The sequence below is a fragment of the Salvelinus namaycush genome, chromosome 21 (assembly GCF_016432855.1).
Source record: "Salvelinus namaycush isolate Seneca chromosome 21, SaNama_1.0, whole genome shotgun sequence".
Taxonomy (NCBI): Eukaryota; Metazoa; Chordata; class Actinopteri; order Salmoniformes; family Salmonidae; genus Salvelinus; species Salvelinus namaycush.
This window is the reverse complement of record NC_052327.1, coordinates 51,837,212-51,854,583: the sequence shown is the minus strand read 5'-3', so window position 1 is coordinate 51,854,583 and position 17,372 is coordinate 51,837,212. Positions and strand designations below refer to the sequence as shown.

Genomic DNA, 17,372 nt, shown 5'->3' with positions numbered 1-17,372 from the left:
ATCAAGCTTACGTTACATCAGAAACACTAGGGGTCTGTTTCCTGTGGAGATCAAGCTTACGTTACATCAGAAACACTAGGGGTGTTTCCTGTGGAGATCAAGCTTACGTTACATCAGAAACACTAGGGGTCTGTTTCCTGTGGAGATCAAGCTTACGTTACAATAGAAACACTAGGGGTCTGTTTCCTGTGGAGATCAAGCTTACGTTACATCAGAAACACTAGGGGTCTGTTTCCTGTGGAGATCAAGCTTACGTTACATCAGAAACATTAGGGGTCTGTTTCCCGGGCGCAGAACAAGTCTAGCGCTGGAGTAGAAAGCATGCTCAATGGACATTCTCCATTGAAATAGGGTTTTAGTCCAGGATAGGATTTAATCCGTGTCCAGGAAACAGACCCTACGAGTTGTAACACTGGTTGTATCAACATGTTATGACAGTTAAGAACAGTCAATGTAATACTTTAACGACAAGGAAACGTGACAAAGTGTGAATCTGTGAAACAAAAAGAGCCAAATGGAGCACTGAGTTTTTACGTTTTATTTAAGGTTTCTTTTTCCAGACCTGCAGAGGACAGTTCAATTCCTTTAAGCTCCTCAATGAGTGTTTAACTCAGCATCATGTTTAAAACCACGGTAGTACGACTGAGTATGTTGGTTTCTCCTGGATCAGTTCTTGTTTCTGGTGAATACTGTTTTTAATAGGGGACAGCAGGAGAAAGAGAGAGATGAACAGAGCGAGAGAAAGATGGAGAGATCATGAGTTAAGACTAAAAGAAAGAGGCTGTGAAGGGAGGAGAGGTTATTCATTCTCTTGGCCCAGAGAAAGGCAGAGAGCTCCTTGGATTAAATTGCAAGCCGTCGTTTGTCAGCTCGTCTTGTAGCACTTTACGATATCACATTGCATTATTTCCATTCTCACACGTTTTATACAGATACATATCAGAACATTGTGACACTATTTCCCTTGCCAATCACTCAAGCTCCTCATTAATTCATGGTAAGGCCTCGTTGAAAGCCCTCACGGGTCTAACAAGGCGGAAACTTTTAACGCTATTGGCTACCCTTATTAGTATTAGTTTTGACCTGCATATCTTGGAAGCCTTTTCATCAACCCCTTCATTTCTCTGTTTTGTCTGCTTTCTGGTAGTTCTCCTGATAAGGGTTAAGCTACTGGAGGTGCCACACAGTGGCACTGTGTATAAGACCAAATCCTGGATTTCAGGATGTCCCAGTATTAGCCTGTAACTTCCCTACCAACAGTCTTTAAATATTGTACTTTGTTCTAGCTTCGACGCCAACCGCTCTGTTTCACCAGAATTAGCGCTTAACGTGCCGAGGTTTGGTATCGCGAGTCTTGGCCTCTTCTTCTTCCGACCCGAGAACAGTGGCGAGACTCTTTAACCCCTGTCGGCCAGCCCTCCTGTTAGGTGGTCCTACTTCCTCTGATACAGAGGTTCAACTGAATCTTCCCTCTACTACAGGATGGGGCACCATGACCCCTGACCCCAAAGGGAAGAACGTTGGTTTTAATGACCTGCATGAGACAAGTCATTGGTTCGGCCCGTTCCAGGCAAACTACATTGCAGTCGCCTGCCAGATCTCACAACGCCTGGATAGGTGTTCTCAGCTAACCAGTTAAATCAGCTATAGCTGATCAGTTCTCAGCTAACCACATATGATATAGCAGTCTGACACCGACTTCAAAGGCCGATCATTGGTTGCTGCATTGAGTGCAGCACTACTACAAACTAGTCGGCCTGGAACGTCACCATTGTGACCGTGTGTCTAACATGGCAACCGTAGCATGTATAGCCTGCCTGTGCCCTTAACTCACCCCTCCTAACGTCTTAGTCTGCCCATCTCTGTCTGCAGAATTTCCTGTCATCTGAACCAACTACAACAAGTCCCTCAACAATACTTCTCTAAAGATTCTCAACCGTACCTCTTAAACCGTTAAAGGCATTTTCTCACATGCCCAGTTAACCACTCCAGGGTTTCTCTGCAACGAGGGAGCGGAACGTTTCATTCAGGTCTCCTGTTCTGTTGAAAGTGGGGAGGATGAGGGTATTTGGGGCAAAGCTTTAAGAGCAGATTTTCCATTCCTTTTGTTGCTTCATCCTCAAAGAGTAATCGTGACTTCACTTCATTCACCCACTTCATATTTAATCACGAGTTAACTTCATAAAATTACCCACGTTAGTCTTGTTTCCTGTGCCGTTTGTAGTTATCGACTTTGGTGTCAACAAACCTAGCAGTGCTCCTGTTCTTCGTGCTCGTCTAGATCATAAAGGACGGACCTCAAGTGAAGCTCACAGCAGTGCCTGATCCCAAACAATTCACCTGGGTCATATTCATTATGCACCAAACGAAGTGAAACCGGCAGGGACTACATGGATTTATCTGTCCAATAAGAAACACTTTCCGTTTAAAAATGTTTCACTACTACTGAACACACCCCTGACTACTGGAGCTCACAGTAAGGCATTGACTTGGTTGGTAGCAGACCAAAAGGGAGGGTACCTAGCAATACATGTCATGTACCACGAAAACAAAAACAAAGGAACAAACAGGCTGTCAGTTTTCTAAAAAAAAAAAAGATAGAAGTTGAAAGGACAAAGAAAGCAGCCTTGTTATTTTGTTAGCTAATAATTTTTCATAATTTGATAATCTGCAGATTGGTGTGTGTACACTGTATCTGTATCGGGTTGGGACACTGTTGTAATCTGTCTTTAGTGTCGGTCCCCAGCGGTGGTGCTGTTTAACAGCTCTGTAGCGCTCTGGCCTGGGGGTCTGAAGGCTGTCTGGAAGCCTGGGGGAGGGCTGTGAAACTGGCTGGGGTTGGCCTGTGTGGGTTGGGCCAGGCTGGGAAGGTAAGGGGCCCAGCCGGAGCCAGCTCTGTGGTGGAGGGGGAGGTGTGGGTGTGAGGCAGCCTGGTCTAGGAGGCCGTGGTGGTGGCTGTGGAGGGACTGGTGATGCTGGTTCTGGGGCTGTTGGGGGAGAGAGGAGCTAGGCAGGGCAGGGCCGTCCATCTCTGTCAGGGCCTGGAGGGACTTGAGCCAGTGGGGAGGGTTCTGGTCTTCTTGGAAAAGGTCTAAACTGTTACCTGTCGAGGCTGGGATGCCTGAAGAGAGAAGAGAGATGGGTGAGTGAGTGGGAACTGTAGGACAGAGTTTCCCAAACTCTGCATGCTTTGGTTTTTGCCCTAGCACCACACAGCAGATTCAAATACCCAACTCATCATCAGCCTTTGATTAGGGCAAAAACCAAAACGTGCACCTAGAGGGAGCCCTCGGAACCAGTTGGAGAAACCATGGTGTAGGAGACGCACTTCCATTTAGTATCTTTAGTGCTGTCTACAGATCTCCCTGGAAAACAGTGACTATTGTTGGTGAGTAGAGTATCCTGGCTAAATAAAGATGACATGTCCAACTCTGCTTATAACACTTTCAAACCTATCTTAATAAGTTAATGTAAATAGTTGTTAGATATCTGCATGTTATATATGACAGAATAAAGTCATCATCATCATCGTATTGTACCTGTGTAATAAATACGTCTGGGGTTACTCACTACCTGTGATGATGGCTGGGTCCATCCAGCTGGCCGTACCGTCCCAGCTGAGGCTGTGTGATAGTCCCCCTGTCCCGTGGAGCCCCCCTGGGCCCCCCAGGTGGTTGGGCCGCCCGATGTGGTTCACACTGGAGGACGAGGAGGAGGAGGAGGAAGAGGAGGAGTTGGGGAGACCGCCGAAGTTGATGTTGATGTTGGGGAGGAGAGCTCTCAGGCCAGCCTGCCATTCTTTCACATTGAGGCCGTCTATAGAACAGCTGCTTTCTAGAGAGAGAACATATTTATTTAATTACGGACAAATAAGCAAATCAGCACTGCTTATTTTCTACATTTAATATAGATTTTTGATTAATCCACATCTTCAGGTGGCTTTGGACTGCCATCTTGTGGCCAAAACACAGAACTACATCTACATGTAATTTGTCATTTTGACCTTGCAGGAAACATGGAAGAAATAGGCAAAACGATGACATGTTTTGACATTCAATGCTTGTTACAGTCATACTGGACAGACTGTATTAAACATGACTCAAACAGGTTTGGGGTAAACTGAATTTCAATTCAGTCCATTCAGGATTTAAACTGAAATGCCAATTTCAAGTTTTGTTTACTTCCTGAATTGAGACAAGACATAACTGACTCCTAACCTCAACACTCCCAGAAGACAGAGCCAGGGTCTTATAACAACCTACCTGATATGGGGATCCCTCCCAGCCCTGTACTGTGGCGCTGAGGAGGCATGCTCAAGTCCAGGAAGTTTCCGTGTCCCCCTCCAGCATTGGCCGAGTGGTTCAAGTGTGAGAGGTGATTATTGCTGCGTGCCGAGGGAGACATGTCCATCCAGGGATGCCGAGAGGCAGTGGCGGCCTGGGCAGCCTGACTTCCACCATGATGACTACTCTGACTCTGGGAACCAGGGAAACTAAAGGAACTATAAATTTGCCTTTGGTGGAGCTGAGAAAGTCGGGGTGGAGGTCCAATGCTGCTGGGGAAATGGTTGGGGTTGGAGGGAGGCACGTGAAGGCCGTGGTGTGACCCGGGGTGGTGGAGGCTGAAGGGGCCGGGGGACCCCAGCGGACTGGGCTGGTCCTGGACTGACAGCTCCTTCTCTATGAGGTCAGCCAGGGCCTTCCGCGTGATGTCGAAGGGGTCGAAGCCTAGGTCGTCGTCCTGCTGTTGTGTCTTGGATGAGGAGCCGAAGCCGAAGGCCGCCTGCCAGTCTGTGGAGGACGAGACCGGTATTGTGTCTGGGGAAGGGAGAGAACCATGGAAAACTTATCTAGTGGTTATGTTTCAAAGCTGAAACGCAGTGGAGCAGACACTGCACAGTTTAAAAAAAAATTTACCCCTTTTTTATCCCCAATTTTGTGGTGTCCAATTGGTAGTAGTTACAATCTTGTCTCATCGCTGCAACTCCTGTACGGACTTGGGAGAGGCGAAGGTCGAGAGCCATGCGTCCTCCGAAACACAACTCAACCTAGCCGCACTGATTCTTGACACAATACACATCCAACCCAGAAGCCAGCCGCACCAATGTGGCAGAGGAAACACCGTACACCTGGCGACCATGTCAGCGTGCACTGCGCCTGGCCCGCACAGGAGTCACTAGTGCGCGATGAGACAAGGATATCCCTGCCGGCCAAACCCTCCCTAACCCGGACGACGCTGGGCAAATTTTGCGCCGCCCCATGGGCCTCCCGGTCACGGCCGGCTGCGACAGAGCCTGGGCTCAAACCCAGAATCTCTGGTGGCACAGCGATGCAGTGCCTTAGACCACTGCGCCACCCGGGAGGCGACACTGCACTGTTAAAGGAAGCATCGTCCACTAAACAGTGTTTGTGTCTCAGTGTCTACCCCACACAACCCACCTGATGCGAAGAGGCTCTGTGGTTCAGGGGTCATGGGCCAGTCGGATCCCCCTCTAGGTGTGTTAGGGAAGGGGGGCAGGCCAGACGGGATGGGGTTGGGTTGTCTGAAATTACTGTTGTCTGAGAACAAGGACTGGGACTCTGCAGCAGCCCCCTCGAAGGGCGAGCGGGCGGTGAGGTCCACTACACTGATAGGAACCACCAGACTGCTGGGGGGTCTGGTCAGCCCCGGAGGAGAGGAGGGGGACTCACTGTTAGGCATCTGGAGAGGGGAGGGGACATTGGTAATGTCTGTGACAATGTAACATTTGTAAGAAATAATCAGCTATATTTGAAAATGGCTCAGAAGAAACTGTATACTCTGTATATACTTAACAATCATTTCCCTAAATAACGTCAATATGTTCTTCATGTAATATAGTAATTATCTATACACAAATCTTGAAAACACATTAAAAAAAACATATTTCTGTACTTCTACATGTGAAATTAAGTCATTAGTAAAGGTCTTCGTACCTGTTGTAAAGTCTCTCCATTCACCATACTTATTGATTCCGGAGGTTTGTCGCTGGGACTAAAGAGAAACAGACTATGATCTTCATGGCCCACCACCAGCATTTAAAACGGACCAAAAAGGAGACCAGTTTGGCCTGTGAGTTATAACCTTTTCACTCTATTGTTCTGACCTGAACCAAACTAGGCTGGCTTGGATTCTCTGTTCACACAGCCCTTTTCAGCACATTTCCAGCAACTATAGTGAATGTGTAACCATGCAGTACAGAAGAGTACTGCCTGCCTTCTCAGTAAGCTTGGTTTAACCCTGCAGTATATATTGCCTGTGACATGTCAACATTTCTGTTGTCATTGTAAAATGGACTAATAAAGTCTTATTCTTCTACAGCGCATTCAGAAAGTAGTCTCACCCATGACTTTACACATTTTGTAAATTGATAAAATGTAGATTTTTTGGGGGTCACTGGCCTACATACAATAACCCATAATCAAAGTGGAATAATGTTTTTACAAATTAATAAAAAAATATAAGTTAAAATGTATTGAGTCAATAAGTATTCAAACTCTGTTATGGCAAGCTTAAATAAGTTCAGGAGTAACAATGTGCTTCACAAGTCACATAAGGTGCAACGACTCTGTGTGCAATAGAGTTTAACATGATTTTTGAATGACTACCTCATTTCTGTACACACATACAATTATCTGTAAGGTCCCTCAGTTGAGCAGTGAATTTCAAACAGATTCAACCACAAAGACCAGGGAGATTGTCCAATGCCTCACAATTTCAGGGATTTCACCATGAGGTCAATGGTGAATTTAAAACAGAGTTTAATGGCTGTGATAGCAGAAAACTGAGGATGGATCCACAACATTGTAGTTACTCCTCAATACTAACCTAAATGACAGAGTGAAAAGGAAGGCTGTACAGGAAAAAATAAGATTCCAAAACATGCATCCTGTTTGCAATAAGGCACTAAAGTAATACTGCAAAAACAAATGTGGTAAGCAATTCCCGTTTTTGTCTTGAACAGAAAGTGTTACGTTTGGGACAAATCCAATACAGCACATTACTGAGTACCGCTACATATTTTCAAGCATGGTGGCTGCATAACGTTATGGCTGTGCTTGTAATCGTTAAGGAATGGGGAGTTTTTCAGGATAAAAAAACAAAAAACGGAGCTAAGCACAGGTAAAATCCTAGAGGAAAACCTTGTACAGTCTGCTTTCCACGAAACACTGGGAATGAACTTACCTTTCAGCAATAACCTAAAACACAAGGCAAAATCTACACTGGATTTGCTTACCAAGAAAACAGCTAATGTTCCTGAGTGGCCGAGTTACAGTTTTGATTTAAATCTACCTGAAAATCCATGGCAAAACCTGAAATTGGTTGTCTAGCAATGATTAACAACCAATTTGACAGAGCTTGAAGAATTTTGAAAATAATAAATAGGCAAATAGTGTATAATCCAGGTGTGGAAAGCTCTTAGAGATTGACCAAGAAAGCTGTAAATCACTGCCAAAGATGATTCAGGGGTGTGAATACTTATGTAAATGAGATATTTATGCATTTCATTTTCAATAAATTTGCACCAATTTCTAAAAACATGTTTTCATTGTCACTATGGAGTATCCATTTTGAATTCAGGCTGTAACAACAAAATGTGGAATAAGTCAAGGGGTATGAATACTTTCTGAAGGCACTGCATATCAGGGGTTCTCAAAGTGGGATCCAGGTACTGCAGGGGGTCTGTGGCCAGATCTCTCGATCTATATGCATCCACCTATCCACACACACAATTTATTTAATGAATATTACAAAAGAGAATTTTGGCCAAGGGATCCATGGAATAAATTTAAAAAGTGTAATATTATTAATCTATAATTTATGTTCAACATACATGGGCAACATGGGCCTCGGAGGCTCACAGACATATTGGTATCCACAGCACTCCAATTATACATTTTTCAACTCAATACTATTCCTCCCCCAATTTTTATTTACTGCACTGTAATTTAAGTTTTAAAAACTGCAAAGTTTTCTCTGCCTCATGGCAAAATGTGTAGAATTGTAGGATATTAGCTTGACAGCTGAAAAAATAAAAAAATAATACCTGCCCCATGACCAAAAAGTGTAGAATTACGGAAAATTCGCTTTAAATCTGCAATATTTTCTCTCCGATGCCAAAATGCGGGCCTTTTAAAATGTTCCTTCCTCGGGGCTGAGAATTGGTTTATCTGGCCATGTAATGCAGACATCATAGTAAAATTCCTTGTAGGCTATTTTTTAAATGGCACTCGAGTAATGTTCTGATTATGAGGGGGTGCTATCACAAAAGTGGTCCATGACCCAAAAAGTTTGAGAAGCCCTGTTCCATATTACCTGTTGCTGTCACAGTTAGAGGAGAAGGGGGACAGGGCAGCACCCTGACCAGACCCCATCCCCAGCTCGGTGTCCAGCCCCAGGCCAAGTCCTAACCCATCGGAGGTCATGCCCTCTGGGTCCAGGCAGCAGTCTAGCAGCGGAGGAGACTTCCTGTCCTCCGACAGGCCATTGGCCAGTTTGCCACCGTATCCCGATAGAATCGGCCACCCATCTTTGCCATTGTTGGGTCTGTTGTGATAGATGAACAAACATCCAATAAAGAGATGTTGTGTGGTCGAAATCGATAGAAGCCTCAGGTGGTCAAGTGGTTAGTGCCACAGCCTCCAGGGCAAATATTTGCTGTTGGGGAGAGCCAAAATACCAAACATACCTTTGTGTAGAATTTGAAGATCTGCTTTTTGACTTTTCCCCTGCACACGTTGACGTTTGTAGAAAGCTGGGGTTCATTTTGTAGAGGTCCTGGAGTAGTGTCTGCTCGTATTCTTGGTGTTTCCCGGCCTAAGGACAAACATAGTAACGTTAAGTAATTTAAGCAGTGAATCATAACACACAACGCTCCCACTGTTCACCACAGACACCTACTCAATTCAACTGTGTCGCAGCTTCCACCTAGACCCAGATCTAGCATGACAACGACATTAGGAATTGGCTATACAGCACAAACAGATCTGGGACCAGGCTAGCTTCAAAAAACATTAATGCTGAGGTCCAAAGTCACTTGAAGTAAGAACATGGTTGAAAAGGCCAATACTAAAACATCCAAGAGGAAATAAAGAACCAGATCTAACCTGGGACAAGGTATACACACAGGCAAGAACAGTACATGACGTCAAGAGAAAGTTGTTAGGCATCTCTATTCACCCACCAACAAATCACACAGGAAGAATATATATATTTTTTTTTTTACCTGCATCTCTTCTTTAGTAAAGCTAGCTGCCTCGTCCCCCAGCTCATGTAGATACATACAGTCTGGTTTGGGACACTGCATGCTTTTGAGGAAGTAACTGCAGTATTTTGTTGTACCTAAAGAAGCCTGCATTTTAAAAAAATATTATGAGTGAAAAATGTGTTGATGAATGTTCTCTTCAGTTGTTGCCCTTTAAATCATATTATTACGTATAAAACAAAGGTCATATAGCATTTAAGACAGTACTTTATTTGATAACGTTCCTTACAATAAGTCAACAGTTACTTCTAGGACCAGTTTCCCAGACAGATTAAGCATAGTCCTGGACTAAAATGCAACTTCAATGGAATTTCTCAATTGAGAATTGTTATCCAGAATTTGGTTTAATTTGTGTCCAAGAAACTGGCCCTGAATGTCTGTTTCGGTCACCTTGAGTGTTCTGCCGTCCACCACTACATTGTTTACACATTGTATTGCTCTGAGGGCGTCTTCAGAGCGGATATAGGTGACATAGGCACTGGCACTGGGACCCTGTGGATCAGAAAAGTTATAATAATAATATTCAGAATAGGTCGTAAGAAAACACACAGCTTTTTATTAGAGATGTAGTGTGTGTAACAACCTGACTATTTACATTTGAGAGGAACCCACCTGCTTTTAAATTCAATCCCACTTTTTATCATCTGACACTTTTCTCCGAAGTAATTGACAGTACAGTGAGTATGTACAGTACCAGTCGAAAGTTTGGACACCTACCCATTCAACCGTTTTTATTTATATTTTCTACATTGTAGAATAATAGTGAAGATATCAAACATATTTAATAACACATATCGAATCATGTAGTAACCAGTGTTAAATCTCCGATTCATCAAAGTAACCTTGATGACCGCTTTGCACACTCTTGGCATTCTCTCAACCAGCTTCATGAGGTAGTCACCTGGAATGCATTTCAATTAACAGGTGTTCCTTAAAAGTTAATTTGTGGACTTTCCTTCTTAATGCATTGAGCCAATCAGTTGAGTGACAATGTAGGTGTGGTATACAGAAGATAGCACTCTTTGGTAAAAGACCAAGTCCATATTATGCCAAGAGCAGCTCATAAGTATAGAGAAAGGACAGTCCATCATTACTTTAAGACATGAAGGTCAGTCAATTCTGAAAATTTCAAGAACTTTGAACGTTTCAAGTGCAGTCGCAAAAACCATCAAGCGCTATGATGAAACTGGCCCTGATTAGGACCACCACAGGAAAGGAAAACCCAGAGTTACCTCTGCTGCAGAGGATACGTTCATTAGAGTTACGAGCCTCAGAAATTGCAGCAAATAAACCACTTCTAAAGGACACCAATAAGAAGGATACTTGCTTGGCCCAAGAAACAAAAGAAATGGACTTAAGAACGGTAGAAATCTGTCCTTTGTTCTGATGAGTCCAAATTGTAGATTTTTTGGTTCCAACCACCGTGTCTTTGTGAGACGCAGATTAGGTGAACGGATGATCTCCGCATGTGTGGTTGCCACCGTGAAGCATGGAGGAGGGAGGAGGAGATGTGATGGTGCTTTACTGGTGACACTGTCAGTGATTTATTTAGAATTCAAGGCACACCTAACCAGCATGGCTACCACAGCATTCTGCAGCGATACGCCATCCCATCTGGTGTGCGCTTAGTGGGACTATAATTTGTTTTTCAACAGGACAATGACCCAACACACCTCCAGGCTGTGTAAGGGCTATTTGACCAAGGAGAGTGATGGAGTGCTGCATCAGATGACTTGGCCTCCACAATCACCCGACATCAACCCAATTGAGATGGTTCGGGATGAGTTGGCCCGCAGAGTCAAGGAAAAGCAGCCAACAAGTGCTCAGCATATGTGGGAACCCCTTTCAAGACTGTGGGTAAAGCATTCCAGGTCAAGCTGGTTGACAGAATGCCAAGAGTGTGCAAAGCTGTCATCAAGGCATAGGGTGGCTACTTTGAAGAATACAAAATATATTTTGATTTGTTTTATACTTTTTTGGTTACTACATGATTCCATGTGTGTTATTTCATAGTTTTGATGTCTTCACTATTATTTTACAAATGTGGAAAATAGTAAAAAATAAAGAAAAACCCTTGAATGAGTAGGTGTTCTAAACTTTTGACTGGTACCGTTTTTATTTTAGTATGTGATCCTTATGGCGATAGAACCCACGACTGTTCCCCGTTGCCAACCCACCCTCCTCCCAAGTGAGCCACACAGAACCAGTTCATACCTGTGAACCTGCATATGATGTGCTGTTGTTGATGACCACCTTGTGTATTTTCCCAAACTTCCCAAAATACTCTGGCCTTTTTAGAACCTGTGCAGAAATGAATAGAGATGGAGACATTTTTCACAAACAAAGCTTCATAAACACAGTTGAGGGAAAACAAATATAGCTAGGTCAGTAAACCAGAAATATGATCAAGTAACAGAATAGTGAGATGAAATTCTGAATATCTTTGTCCAACTACTTAAAGCAGGGCTCTCCAACGCTTTTCCTGGAGAGCAACCCCTCCTTTAGGTTCACTCCGACCCTGTTCCTGGAGAGCAACCCCCCCCCCCCCCCCCCCTTCAGGTTTTAACTCAGACCCCAATTATAACTAACCTGATTCAGCTTATCAACCAACTAATTATTAGAGCCAGGTGTGTTAGACTAGGGTTGGAGTGAAAACCTACAGGACCGTAGCTCTCCAGGAACAGGGTTAGAGTGAAAACCTACAGGATGGTAGTTCTCCAGGAACAGGGTTGGAGTGAACAACTCATGGATACAATTTTTATGTCTCTGTGTGCAGTTGAGATGATTGAAGTTAGTTTAGCGCAATTGTTGGAAGTCTCCCGGTACAGTAGCCAGCTCCTCTCAAAAGCAGGAAAATAAATCTAACTACCGTAAAGCTGGGGTAGATATTTATTAATGCTAATAATCTACACATAGTAATCAATATTTTATAAATTCATACATTTTAGTGATAACCATAAAAAAAATAGATGATCCACTTCCTCATTTTCTGTCCCATTGTAGCATAGAGATGTATAGAGATCGCAACTTTGTATCCGTCTCAATGGCATTTCCCACAGGCTCACAGACACCATAATGGGACAGATACAACAATTGTGACCTCTATACATCTCTATAAGAAATACAACCCCAAGTCTCAATCTCGCAGTATCCCTTTAAAATGACTGAAGCAAAGTGGAGGGGTGGGACGTCAGTAGATTTAACGCGACGTGTTAAAAACTATTTCCAATCAATGTGCTAAGTGCTTTTGATCTCCACCTGCATCTGTGAACGTCAAATACTCTAAAATAAAACTATGTACTCAGCGCATAAGCAGCAAAAAAACTATTTCCCAGGCAAAAAAAAAAGTATGCATGGGTTAACTGTAGAAGGGATGGGATAGTATATCACGTTACTTATAGAAGAAACCTATGGCATTTAGCTGAAATCAGATGAGAAAATATGGACATCCTAAAAACAACTAATTACCTAGATGTCTCCTACACTATTGATGATGGACTCACCTCTGGGTCGATGAGGCTTCAAGAGGAAAATCCTCAAAAAGGGTACTTCAACTAGGGATGCCAAATTCAGGAAACTCACAAACTTCCCAGGTTTTCCAAAAATCCTAGTGGTAGGATTCCCAATTTCTGGAAAAATTGGGAATTTCTGGAAAGTTTCCTGGAATTTTGCCACCTCAACAAAAACTAAAAAGATCTAGATACTCTGAATGATCGGCTATGAAAATTCAACTGACATTTACTCCTGAGGTGCTGACCTGTTGCACCCTCGACAACCACGGTGATTATTATTATTTGACCCTGCTGGTCATCTATGAACATTTGAACATCTTGGCCATGTTCTGTTATAATCTCCACCCAGCACAGCCAGAAGAGGACTGGCCACCCCTCATAGCCTGGTTCCTCTCTAGGTTTCTTCCTAGGTTCCGGCCTTTCTAGAGAGTTTTTCCTAGCCACGTGCTTCTACACCTGCATTGCTTGCTGTTTGGGGTTTTAGGCTCGGTTTCTGTACAGCACTTTGTGACATCAGCTGATGTAAGAAGGGCTTTACAAATAAATTTGATTGATTGGCCTATACTGATATAGTATACCTACACAGAGTATACCAAACATTAGGAACACCTCCCCTTTTGCCCCCAGAACAGCCTCAATTCACCAGGACACACACTCTACAAGGTGTTGAAAGCGTTCCACAGGAATACTGGCCCATGTTGACTGCAATGCTTCCTACAGTTGTGTCAAGTTGGCTGGATGTCCATTGGGTGGTGTACTGTTCTTTATACACACAGGAAACTGTTGAGCGTGAAAAACCCAGCAGCATTGCAGTTCTTGACACAAACCAGTTGGCCTGGCACCTACTACCATACCCCATTCAAAGGCACTTCACTTTGTCTTGCCCTTTCACCTTCTGAATGGCACACACACAATCCATGTCTCAAAGCTTTGAAAATATTTAACCCGTCTCCTCCCCTTAATTTTATTTATTAAACTAGGCAAGTCAGTTAAGAACAAATTCTTATTTACAATGACGGCCTAGGAACACTGCCTTGTTTAGGGGCAGAACGACAGATTTTCACCTTGTCAGCTCGGGGATTCAATCTAGCAACCTTTAGGTTACTGGCCCAACGCTCTAACCACTAGGCTACCTGCTGCCCCATGATCTACATGGGGCAGTTTTAACAAGTGACATCAATACGGGATCCTCCTTTTCACCTGGTCAGTCTATGTCATGGAAAGGACATCTAATATACACTCAATGTATATTAATGTAGTAAGCTCATAGGTGTCTCACCTCTGGATCTGCAAGCCTTTGAGAGAGCCCGACCACAAACACCAGGTTTCTCTGCACCACCCTGACGCTGGCCAGGTGTTTCCTGTTCTCTGTCACCTTCTGCTTCTTCTCGTTCTGTTTCTGCTTCTTCTCGTTCTTTATCCTCTGGATCTCCTCCTGTGACAGGGGCTTGTACACTGCAGGGTCCTCTGGGTACGGCTGGATGGTAGGAGCAGATAGACAGGTAAACTCACCTGTACAGACTATAGGTATATCCTTCTGGGGAGAGTTAGGAGCTGAGTAGAATCATTTCTGTCTCTGATGGATGAATAAAGTAGTATTACATTATACTAGATCAGTACTCTCCAACCCTGTTCCTGGAGAGCTACTGTCCTGTAGGTTTTCGTTCCAACCGTAATCAAGCGCACCCGATTATAATAATTAGCTGGTTGATAAGCTGAATCAGGTTAGTTACAACTGGGATTGAAACAAAAACCTACAGGAGGGTAGCTCTCCAGGAACAGGGTTGAAAAACCCTGTACTAGACTGTAGGTCACATTTCCATAACCCCACCGAGCCAGCCTTTTTCTGCAGGCGGGGCAGAGGCCATTCTCGTCTGTGCGGACACGGTGCCAGCAGAAGTGTAGGAGAAAGGCTAGGGGGTTAGGATAGGTTAAGTACCTTTCTGCAGGCGGGGCAGAGGCCATTCTCGTCTGTGCGGACACGGTGCCAGCAGAAGTGTAGGAGAAAGGCTAGGGGGTTAGGATAGGTTAAGTACCTTTCTGCAGGCGGGGCAGAGGCCATTCTCGTCTGTGCGGATGCGGTGCTAACAGAAGGGCTAGGGTTAGGGGTTAAGATAGGTTATGTACCTTTCTGCAGGCGGGGCAGAGGTCGTTCTCGTCTGTGCGGATACAGTGCCAGCAGAAGGGCTAGGGGTTAGGCTAGATTACGTACCTTTCTGCAGGCAGGGCAGAGGCCGTTCTCGTCTGTGCGGATGCGGTGCCAGCAGAAGCGGCAGATCTGGTAGCCACAGGTGCAGGGGAAGAAGTTGACGTCGTCAATCTCCAGCGGCTCCATGCACAAAGGGCACTCCATAGAGTCATCCTTCATCTCGGGGCTGTGGGACATCCTATGTCACGGTGAAGGGAGCAGGTGTCACGGCTGGGAGGGAGGAGCGTAGTACAGGATGGGAGCTTTAGTAAGACATCAAGTTATCTTTATTGTCCCAATTGGGAAATTTGTTGTGCAGTCAGGATTCAACAATAAACAACATTAAAAGCATTGACAACATAAAACCGATACACACACACATGAAACAATGAGATGGATAAAAGGGAAGTCATTGTCAAAAAGTGCAGCAATAAATAGACATTTCCTTTCATGTGCAGATGAGATAGGATAGAGACTGGAAAGATAATTCTGCTTTTCACAAACTCTATTTTGACTATTTTCTACGTAGGTAAATAAATGGTCAACAAATGATAGGTTTCCATCCAATTTGCATGCAAATATTCAAAAATCCCCATAAAAAGAAAGATGCGCATTTTCCATCCAGAGATGTGTTCCCATCAAGTTAGTTTGATATGGCTGTTATATCAATATTTGCACATAAACGCCTTCATTTCACATAATTAATTTTACCAACACAAAAAGATCACCTCTTGTAGATTATTTTGTCGACATTTTTTTAAATTTAACAACAAATCTGCTGTTTCCATCAAGCCTGTCGAGACATTATCTGACATACTTTACTCGCATAAAAAAGGTTGGATTGGAAATCTGGATAGTGGAGAACATTAATAGTACACTAGTGACAATGCAAAACTCAGGCCTAAATCAGATCTGCTCACTTAACAAGTGGTACTGGTGTCTTAATATTTTAGTAGTCTAAGCTGAATGTTATCATCACCAACTTTTGCCTGTGTTACAGGTCAACAGCTTGATACGAAAGTAGCAGATTGTGGTAAGGACAGCCAGCCACAAACACATTATGTGATGTTTTGACAGTAGGAGGGCGTACCTTCTTGTAGCTGTCACTGTAATAGATCAAAGACTGATTAAAAACCAGGCCTATTGAATATTGGGGTTTGTTAAGGAGTTCGCGCTGGTCTTTAATAGAAGTAGATTGCAAACTGGAAGTCACTCTACCAGTGAGCTAGCTAGCTGATTAACGTTACAAGTAACGGCCATTGACAAACTAGCTAGACTACATGCTAGCTAACGTTAGCTCCATGGGTAACACTAGTTAACAAACTAACATTAGGTACTTTCCAATACAATTGGTCAAACGCATATTTAAATCCGTTGCTAAACTACTGCGGACATAGCCAACATTCGCGCCCCTGTCCCCTCAACAAATGATGCAGGTGTACAAGTACTATAAGCAGCAATTGTCAGATGACTGATACTATGAAGCCAAATAGCTAGATAATTAACGTTAGCATGCTGCTAATGGTTTGCAATGATTCTCTCCTGTGTTAGTTCGCGGCATAACATATGTTAGTTAGCTCGCAAAAAGCCGGTCAGGTGCCTAAACAATAAAATATGAGTAAGACTCAAGTCAACGAGTAAAATGCCGTCCATTTGACATTTTGCTTTGAGTAAATACCCAACGTTCACATGACAGGCACTGTCGTGTGAATACAAAGTGACAGCTTGTTAACCAACGAAAATGCTAAAAGGCTAACATTAGCAAACAAGCTAACTTCAGAATCTAGGCTGGCATTCGGAGTTAGCTAGTTAGTTAGCGACTGCGGCCTACTAACGTTAGCTTGCGAGCTAACAGACTCAGACACTGTAAACCATTGACATTTCATTAAATCCACAACTAGCTAGGCGTCAATGCAAAGAATGGCATTGAGGCAGAAACTGTATAAATTCGTTTATGCACCACGGAGCTAAATGTTATGTTACCACGAAATTATCAGCACAGTTACAATAATAGTTTCGACTAGCTAGCTACTTACCCTGTACGTATTACAGGGATTCCACTCCAAATGGACAGTCACACCAAATTGGGCGGGGATTGCTGATGTCTCTGAACTGTCCAGATTTGTATAACACTTGAGATTATGTTAGGCTTATTATTGCACTATAATTCAAAAGGCTTGATAGATGTTTTGTCCTTTTCTTGTTTTGTTTTTTTTATCTGTAAAGAAGATACGCTCTAACCACCATTTTAGCTAGCATTAAAATAGGGAGGAGTGAATGAAGTAAGCATTCAGTACGTACTGCGGCGGCGCAGAAGGTTATCAACAGTGCATTGTGGGAAATATAGTTAATTGTATTTTCAGTCAACATTCCTATGATAGGCCATTTG

General features: G+C 43.6%; 1 protein-coding gene across 2 annotated transcripts; it reads right to left on the bottom strand.

Moving 5' to 3' along the window:
• Positions 1–523: 523 nt before the first annotated feature.
• On the bottom strand, positions 524–17,229 carry LOC120066471 (CCR4-NOT transcription complex subunit 4-like). 2 transcript variants are annotated; one of them, XM_039017867.1, is made up of 13 exons: positions 17,020–17,229; positions 15,008–15,214; positions 14,075–14,272; positions 11,498–11,584; positions 9,674–9,775; positions 9,245–9,370; positions 8,708–8,835; positions 8,335–8,565; positions 5,955–6,012; positions 5,439–5,700; positions 4,263–4,817; positions 3,571–3,834; positions 524–3,121 (listed from the first exon to the last, which is right to left on the bottom strand). In XM_039017867.1, the coding sequence occupies exons 2-13, from the start codon at positions 15,179–15,181 to the stop codon at positions 2,730–2,732; spliced, it is 2,577 nt and encodes an 858-aa protein (XP_038873795.1). In that variant the 5' UTR covers positions 15,182–15,214; positions 17,020–17,229; the 3' UTR covers positions 524–2,729. The 2 variants fall into 2 exon arrangements, with proteins under 2 accessions (XP_038873795.1, XP_038873796.1); XM_039017868.1 differs by having other exon boundaries at positions 3,574–3,834.
• Positions 17,230–17,372: the final 143 nt, after the last annotated feature.

Coding starts and splice junctions, on each gene's coding strand:
- LOC120066471 (XM_039017867.1), bottom strand. CDS start 15,181: ATGTCCCACAGCCCCGAGATGAAGGATGACTCTATGGAGTGCCCTTTG. Junction 4,818..5,438: donor ACAGAGCCTCTTCGCATCAG/GTGGGTTGTGTG, acceptor TCCCTTCCCCAG/ACACAATACCGGTCTCGTCC. Junction 3,122..3,570: donor CCCAGCCATCATCACAGGTA/GTGAGTAACCCC, acceptor TTCTCTCTTCAG/GCATCCCAGCCTCGACAGGT.